The following is a 9,426-nucleotide window of genomic DNA, read 5'->3' on the forward strand; positions in this document are numbered from 1 at the left end:
GGAGATTTTACTCTATCGAAGAAGTGCTTGTGTTATAATAACACCGGTCAGCTTGTTTCATTCGTCTTTGATAACCTAGTTGCTTTGCGCCACAAAACACCAAACAATCAACTAACAGTCAACCAATCGTCTTTGATGGGATGATGAGAAACTTAGCGTTATGAAATACTTGGTTAATAAATAATACATTAGGGAACAACAATTAACCATTCAGGATAAACGTAGATCACTTTATGCTTATACTTTTAATCGTCAACGCCGTCTGGTTATGGATAGTAATAACTATTAATCATATTTGCCTAATAAGCTACAAGTTAAGTGAAATCTAACGCAGACGATTCTTAACACGTACGTTTTTAAAGCATCCTCAGTGAGGTCTTCTTGATCATGCTTGTATTTAAAATAAAATACATTCCTAATGTTTGTCGTTGAAGCATCCAGACAAAGGTAATTATAATCTGTAACAGAAACATATTTTGAATTAAACTTAATGTAAATTTGGTTATGACTTTTGAGTACTAATTTGTGATACCTTATTTCTCTGTTCGTAAAAAAATAAATCGGAATTGATAGGATTTTGTAATGATAATTTAGCTCAGCGACTCACTGCTGCCACCTAGAATTATAAATGCTAACTAAAACTTATGAAAGGGCAACCTTAACATTGTACGTAAGCATTTATGTATGAAAACTAACTTTACTTCTTGGAAGTTTTCTCACGCATTTTCATCACATTTAAACCCACTCCCCTCCCGGTGGGTCATGAGTCAGCAGTAAGTTTACGAACTTACAACGTTAAAATCCGGGGTTCGAATTCCCACAATTCACAAAGCGCAGATAACCTTATTATAGCTTTTCGCTAAAATATTATAACCGCAACTTCTTTCAGCTGTGTTCAAACTTTGAGCTTAGCAACAGTTATTCAAATTTATAACAAAAAGAAGTGTAAAAGACATGCCAGGTTTAATTTCCTGTTGCTTTAAGATGTTAATTTTAGCCAGAAGGTGGCCGTCATAAATATTGCACTATATATATTCGTAAGATGGTATCTGCAGGAAATGCTACGTAACTTAGGAAGTGCCCAAATGACATGATATCAGTATTTCTTTTTCTTTTTTGGTATAAACTTATACTTAGATGTTTTGATCGATCCTCACGTATTTTTCTTGTTGTACATAGAAGATCATTTACGACTCACCTTCCAAACAACGTGGATCGATCGGGATCCTGTAGCTGAAACCGTTACTTCTCGGGGTTTCTCACCAGGTGCTGAAAAATTTCCAATAATTATTTACATGACAAAAGGGAAACACGAACGCTGGTTATGTGTAAACCTAAACATCACTCGTCAAATGCCCTAGCGTAAAAAACAAAACAAACATCACTCTTCAACTGCCCTAGCGTAAAAAAACAAAACAAACATCACTCGTCAACTGCCCTAGCGTAAAAAAACAAAACAAACATTACTCGTCAACTGCCTTAGCGTAAAACAAAACACATTCTGCAAAGTTTATAGGCACAAGTTTATTTTGAGATTTTTTTTTCTTTTTAATCTTTTCGACTGTCAGTCTACTCCAGGGGTATTTACGGCAGTGTTGCCTAAGGACAACAGTTGTTTATAAACCTTATCTTTGATTTTTGTTTTATATTATTATCAAGATACAGAATAATATTGGATCACAGTGACTAAGTGGCGGGCACAGCTTAAATACCCTATTTTATATCTTTGCACTTACCAACAACAACAACAAAAAAAGTACAAAAAACCTAGTGGTCAAATAGATAAATAAAACTAATATTTATGTTTAAACTACGTCATAATAAGTTTTGACGCAAGAATTCATTAAAATGTAGTTTCATGCTCAATGATTCATGAATAGAAATATGAAAATAAGAAATACTGTCGTTAAAAGACTCGGTGGTTAGTACTTTAGTATTTATAAACTACCAACTAACTTTTATAATGATAGGGTTACGTTTACACCACATCATCTATTGTATTGGGAGCCTTATATGATGGCGGCTTTAACAGAGGTTTAATTATTAAATTTTAAAAAGGTCCCTGTTGAACAGGTAGAGAAAAGCCATTCCTTTTCCTATCAGACTTTTTTAACGTCTGTACGAGTTTATGATAAAACTCTGACTGAATGATATTAAATAATATGTTTATATTTTGCGACCACACATTTTAATTTGTGTATTTTGTTTGTTTGTTGCTAAGCTTAAAGCTGTGCAATGGGCTATCTGAGCTGTGCCCACACACACTTACCATCAGTGGTTAATAGCATCAAATGTTATGAATTAAATATATTCCATGCGAGTGAAAAATAAGCCGTCTAAAAGCAACTCCGCCTAACAGAAAGAACAAGAAACAGCTTTTAATTTTAAAATAATAGTCTTAGTTTTTTTTATCTCATTTTAATAATAAGCCACCTGGCGTATCAGCGGTACATTTGTGGAGTTATAGCACTAAATATTTGAGCTTAAAAACATAAACAAATTTTGATTGTAAGTGTATTTGATCACATAAAAAAAGTTAAATATATATTAATGAAATAACGTGAAATCCAATTACGGTTACGAAAGGTTGTTTTCAGTATATCGAGACACTCAATTATTAATTTAAATGGATAAAGATTTTTTTTTTGCTCCTCCCCCCATGGTTTAGCGGTAAGTCTACGGGCTTATAACCCGTACAAATCGGGTTTTGATACTCGCTGTGGGCACGGCAGAAGTAACCTATTGTGTAGCTATGTGCTTAACAAACAAACCCCTAGTCCTCCACTAGATCAGCGGTAAATTCATAGAGTTAGAACGTTAAAATCCAAACTCAGGTAGCTTATGGTGTAAGTTTTCGCGGGAACAGACAAATTATAATTATTCAGTATAATAATATTACACAGCCAAAAATATATTACAATCTGATCCACATAATATTATTAATTTCTCCGAAAGGGGACCGAAGGCTGTCTGGAGGAGTCACAGTGTCAACTGACTGACTGACTAACTGTCAGACAACACTTGACATTGCAATTTGTACTGTCGTGACGTCAGTATGCCATGAATCACGAGAAGAATTACACACTCTGTATGGTACAACACAGCATGACATAAGAACTTGAAAAACCAGAAATAATATTTGTTACTCTTAAATTTGGTTTTATTTACTCTTGAAGCAGAACACTTTCGGAAGTACATCTAGTCTAAATATTATAAGCTACTTACGCTCTTCATCAGTTGTAACCATTATTACGTCACTATAGTCACTGGCTCCGAGGGTATTACTTGCGCGCATGCGTATTTTGTATGACGATAACGGCTGTAAATCCTGAATTGTGTACTGAGTTCTTGATGCTTCAATAGCTATAATATTACTGTCCTCGGTCCAAAAATCTATACAGGGATAAGAAGAATACAGAAAATTTTTCATTTACACAGATTTTCGTATTTGAACAGATGCGCTTGAAAAATGGACCTAAATAGTGAACATGTTTTAATCAATTGTTCTTTAAAACAGATGATTTTCACATGGTGAAACAATAAGTACTTACAATGAATAATCTAGATTAAGTCTTCTTTAAATATCAGATTACAATTTCATCAAAGTAATCCTATTTCTCCCTTACCCGATGTCGACTTTACTTCCAGCAGATACTTTGTTACCGGGCTGTTCCCATTGAAAGGTGGAGCCCACACGATGGACACAAATCGACTGCTTTTGTCTTTGACTTTGAAGTCTTTAGGCGGGTCCGGTTTCTCTGTGAGATTAGTTGCTTGAATGTACAATTTTTCATTGGAAAAATGCTAGGTGTAGATAAATGTAGAGTTCTTTACCGAGTTATGATTAAATTTAATAATTTACTATTCATAAATGGCCAACTTCTATTCTAGTTTATTCTTCAACTGATCTAACCCCAACCACGTACTTCTAGGTGTTGTAAACTACAAAGTAACAACTATATTTATGAAAAATAAAAAGGTGCAAGACTTGTTTAGATGTACTAATTTTGTCTACTTTAATTTCATCGTATTGAATAAAACGTACCACTTATCGATCTTCACAGCCTTAGTAATGGCCTCCCGTTGTTTTAAGTTTGGTATTTCATTGGGATAAACATGGCTACTACACATTTTGTAAAAACGTTTAACTTGTACGTGTTGAAATGCTCCGTGAGGGACTTAATACACAATTATTTTAATGTGTTTGTTCTACAGTACTTCAAATAACAATTTAATTAGTCGTCGTTGTTTTCCCAGCCAGTTTGACTTACAAGTGTCATGGTAGTGGTGTGGTTTTTTTTAATCATATAAAACACGTTAAAAACCCTTCTATTAATCAACCTTTTTTGCAATTAAAATATTTGCTTGTAACCCGATTGCAACATTTTATCGGAGTCGCCGCCTATTGGCAATAGTTTTCCACAATTTATGGATTATATAATTAGATAAAATAATGTTTTAGTGTGGATTTCGTTATATAAACTATTCGATATTTTATCACTTTTATAAACATCCCTTCACTTAGATCACAAAAAGTACAGTTTGTATTAAAAATTGTTTCCCCAATAAATTTGTCATATACTTTGTACTAACACACGAAACATCTTCCAAAGGAATTTGTAGACAGTTAAAAAAATCCTTAAGCGCATCTTATGCGTAACTGCTGTAAAATCTTTTACACTTTTTTTTCATCTAAGAAAAATATTAAATTAAATATAAGTGGTGTACGTTCTTGTTTGTATATACACTTTATCTCATGATAATTCTAAGAACTGAATCATGAATCAGCTGGTACACAGAAAATGACAAATTACTGTATTAAAGTGTGTATACTTACCTTGAACCACTACTTGGAAACCCGTCTCTCCTCTTCCAAAAGCATTCTCCACGCTGCAGACAAACAGGCCAGATTCTCTACGACTGACGGAAGTGATTCTAACTGTAGACACCTTTCCATTCGGCTCTACCGTTTCTTTAAAGATGTACCTTCAAAAGAAATATGTAGGAAAATGAAGTTTCACTTACTGCGAAAATATAGTTGCTTCTTATGGCATGAAATAAATCTTTTATAACTGGCAGTAAAAGAAACCAGTTTAATTCAAGGGAATCCCGTTTCGTGTGTTCCAATAGAAACTAGTTGTATTTTATTAAAGAAAAATACGTTTATTAGCCAGATCCATTTAATTCAATGGAATGACAGTTACAATAGAAACTAGTTATATTTTACTAAAGGAAAACACGTTTATTAGCCAGATCCATTTAGTTCAATGGAATGACAGTTCCAATAGAAACTAGTTATATTTTACTAAAGGAAAACACGTTTATTAGCCAGATCCATTTAGTTCAACGGAATGACAGTTCCAATAGAAACTAGTTATATTTTACTAAATGAAAACACGTTTATTAGCCAGATCCATTTAGTTCAATGGAATGACAGTTCCAATAGAAACTAGTTATATTTTACTAAAAGAAAACACGTTTATTAGCCAGATCCATTTAATTCAATGGAATGACAGTTCCAATAGAAACTAGTTATATTTTACTAAATGAGGACATTCTGATTAAAGCAACACCAGTCAACAATACGAATGAATGAGATGTGACATGGGTTAAAACGACTAAATAATTCAAGTATTATTTTACACTAGATTAAGAAGATGAATGTTATTATTTTTCTGGCTAAAGTTTGTTTGTTTGTTTATTATCAAGCATAAAACTACATAATGACGTGTTTTCGATGTAAGTTTATGTAATATTTCTAAAACCTAAAACAATAAAAACCTCGTTTCGGAGTGAACGAATTATAATGAAGTTTAAAATCAAGATGGGCCTGGTATGGACAGGTGAAGGCGCTCCACTCGCAATCTGGGGGTTCGAATCCTCGTCCCACCAAACATTCTTACCATTTCAACAAAGGGGGCGTTATAATGTGATGGTCAATGTTGGTAAAAGAGTAGCCCAAGAGTTGGCGGTGAGTGGTGATGACTAGCTGCCTTCCTTCTAGTTTTTCACTACTGAATTAGGAACGGCTAGCGCAGATAGAGTATAGTAGCTTTGTGCGAAATTCAAAAAACAAACATACAATAAAATCAATTTGGCTTTGAATGTGGTGATATTTAAATTAATTCAAAGTTCGTTGGGTTATAGTTATATTATAAAGTTCTTATTTTCTTTTGTAATCATTAGATCAGCTATTCATTTTGTTTAGACTGATTTTCCGTTTTTTTTTATTGGTTAATTATCAATAACAGCATAATGAGTTTTTGACTAAAAATGGTATTATCAAAAGTGAAAAACATAGTTTTTTTTGTATATGTAAATGTTAATGTATTACTCTTTATTTTTGCACCGGTCATTAAACTACCCTTAAAGTTATACAGATTTCATTTCTCGAAGGGCTTGTTTTGTTGAATTTCCCTCAAATCTGCTCTACTCCATTTACGCTAGTCATTGTTAATTTTGAAGTGATAAACTAGAGGAAAGGCAACTAATTAATAACACCCACCGCCGCCAACACTTAGGTTACTCTTTATCGACGAATAGTGGGATTAATTATAACTTCCCTCTCCCTACGGCTGAAAGGGTGAACATGCTCAGTGACTGGATTTGAACTCGCAAACCCACAGATTAAGAGTCGAATTATTTAACCACCAGATCATTCCAAACCTTCTCGAAAAGAAAATAGTAAATTTAATGAAGATGTAAATATGTGGTCAATTCAACCAGAGCGTCCAAGGTTTAAGTATATCCTCCTCTAATTTTGAGCTACTGATCAGAGCGAAGGAAAGCAGTCAGTAACGTTCATCGCCTATACGGCTACGCTTAGTTAATTGAATAGCAAGATTGTCTGTTAGAATTACAACGTTTGTACAGTTGGAAGTGTGATGCGTATTTAACGGTATATCATGACACACGAACTTGCTTTAACCTTTTCAATCTGCATGCTACCACGCCCGGCCCTATATCATGACACGAACTTGCCTTAACCTTTCAATCTGCATGCTACCCACGGGGCCACGCCCGGCCCCACTTCAACAGGGAAGTGTGATGCGTATTTAACGGTATATCATGACACGAACTTGCTTTAACCTTTTCAATCTGCATGCTACCCACCGGGCCACGCCCGGCCCCACTTCAACAGCTACAAAACAAATGGTTATGAAACGTAATTGAAATCGGAAAACAGCTGTGAGAAATCTATACTTTTGTAGAATGCAGTTAAATGGAATTTCTAATTATGGATTTAAACATATGTAACGTGTTGTACAAGTCAAAACGTGAAGTAAAATATAGTAAAGAAAACATCATTAAATCTAGTCGTAATGTTTCAAGGTCGAGAATTGACGTTCGTAAATAGGTTCTACTAAGTAATAAATAATAGATTATATTTGAAATAATCATCGGACAAGAGCAGGTTTGTCTCCTTCCGATAATGGAGTCCCATCGCAGCACCTCAGTTATAGCGTAGTAGAGGTAGGATGGTGCCGTCCGTAATGCCGGGCCCTCGTTCAGAGGCAACAGGCCAGAAACTACCAATCTTACTTCTTAATTCATTATCATTTATTTATCTTATTTAATAATAATTTTGATATTATTACTTCTATTAAACATTTGAAAACTTTAAAAACCTAAAAGTTTGAAATCAGACCCAACCTTGGTATATATATATATATATAAACAAAAAAACGACAATCCTCAACAAACGCAGCTGCTTTTATAACTCGGCTTTATTTTATTTTTAAATCGTATCTCTAGACACCAGACGCACATTAACAGTCTTGTCTGTTGAATTTTCGCGCGAAGTTACCCGCGAAATATACGCAATAGCCGTCCCTAATTTTGAAGTGATAGGTTAGTAGGAAGAAAAGTAGTTAATAACACCTACCGCCACCTCTTGGGCTACTATATATCAAGGAATAGTGGATAGACTGTCATGATATAACTCCCCCCCGCGACTGAAATTATTACATGTTCGGTAGCGGTCTTCGATCCTACGACCAACAGATTGCGAGTAGAGCACCCTTACCACTAAGACATGGCCAGGCTGCACAGAGAGTCATACCACTAAGACATGGCCAGGCTGCACAGAGAGTCATACCACTAAGACATGGCCAGGCTGCACAGAGAGTCATACCACTAAGACATGCCAGGCTGCACAGAGAGTCATAACACTAAGACATGACCAGGCTGCACAGAGAGTCATAACACTAAGACATGCCAGGCTGCACAGAGAGTCATAGGTTATATTTGTGTGTGGTTCAGTAATTCAAAACCATATCTGAAGAACTTTTCTCACAAACTAACATTTCTTTTATTCTCTTCTCTCTCTCTATATATATATATATTGAGAGAAACATTTAATACTATGCAGAACGGGTGGTGTTTACAATAGATTCATTGGGGGGGGGGACAGCTTAATATACTGACGGAGAATGCCAATAAGCTGTGGTCATTGCTGTAGCACAAAGCTGCCTAATGGGCTACCTGTACTCTGTCTATCGCGGGAATTAAACCCCGGAATTTAGCGTTGTAATTCCGGAAACTTACTGTTGATCCACGGGGGGGGGGGGTAACAGTAAGTATTATGAAAACCCTCTGTTACAATTTTTAAATCGTGTCCAAACTTTGAGAACAAATGTGTCTCCGAGGAAATGTATTTTGATATAGAAGTACGTTTTAAAGCAAGTTTCCTTATGATATCCGTAATGATTCATAAAAAACAAACTAATTTATAAGGACACCGCTAGGGGAAACTTGATATTATTTGAGTTCTTCTAAAAGAATAATGAGCATAGAATTTCCGACTAAGACTCCTATTATGAATAATAAACGTATTCAAATATGTTTTAATAATTTATACGATAATGTTTCCAATAATTGAAGAAACGATTTCTTTTCTAGTTTAATTTCCTACTTCAACAAAGTTTTGAATTTTTGATCACATAATAATACGACCAGAAGTGGGAATTGGCATAATTTATTAATGAATCAGTTTAATTCTGAATGGTGATAATCACATTTAATCCAATCATTTCTTCGTACCTCCACCCCAGTGGCTCAATGGTAAATCTCTGGATTTATGACGCTTGTTTGTTTGTTTGTTTTGTGAATTTCGCGCAAAGCTACACGAGGGCTATCTGCGCTAGCCGTCCCTAATTTAGCAGTGTAATACTAGAGGGAAGGCAGCTAGTCATCACCACCCACCGCCAACTCTTGGGCTACTCTTTTACCAACGAATAGTGGGATTGACCGTCTGATTATAACGCCCCCGCGGCTGAAAGGGCGAGCATTTTAGGGTTGACGGGGATTCGAACCCGCGACTCTCTGATTGCGAGTCGAGCGCCCTAACCACCTGGCCATGCCGGGCTTAAAGAAAATGAAATACACATTCATTTCACATGTTTAGCAATATATAAATTACACTTG

The 9,426-nt window shown here is 35.1% G+C and overlaps 1 protein-coding gene across 1 annotated transcript in view; it reads right to left on the reverse strand.

The window, feature by feature from the left end:
• Window positions 1–1,168: 1,168 nt before the first annotated feature.
• LOC106472300 (Down syndrome cell adhesion molecule-like protein Dscam2) overlaps window positions 1,169–9,426 on the reverse strand; it is a 59,398-nt gene continuing 51,140 nt past the window's right edge. The window contains exons 13-16 of the mRNA XM_022400904.1: window positions 4,838–4,986; window positions 3,627–3,758; window positions 3,226–3,393; window positions 1,169–1,269 (exon numbers count right to left, since the gene is read on the reverse strand). Of these exons, the coding sequence (XP_022256612.1) occupies window positions 1,184–1,269; window positions 3,226–3,393; window positions 3,627–3,758; window positions 4,838–4,986 (535 nt within the window). The 3' untranslated portion in view covers window positions 1,169–1,183. The remainder of the gene's footprint in view (window positions 1,270–3,225; window positions 3,394–3,626; window positions 3,759–4,837; window positions 4,987–9,426) is intronic.

This window comes from Limulus polyphemus, unplaced genomic scaffold (genome assembly GCF_000517525.1).
Source record: "Limulus polyphemus unplaced genomic scaffold, Limulus_polyphemus-2.1.2 Scaffold5229, whole genome shotgun sequence".
Lineage (NCBI taxonomy): Eukaryota > Metazoa > Arthropoda > Merostomata > Xiphosura > Limulidae > Limulus > Limulus polyphemus.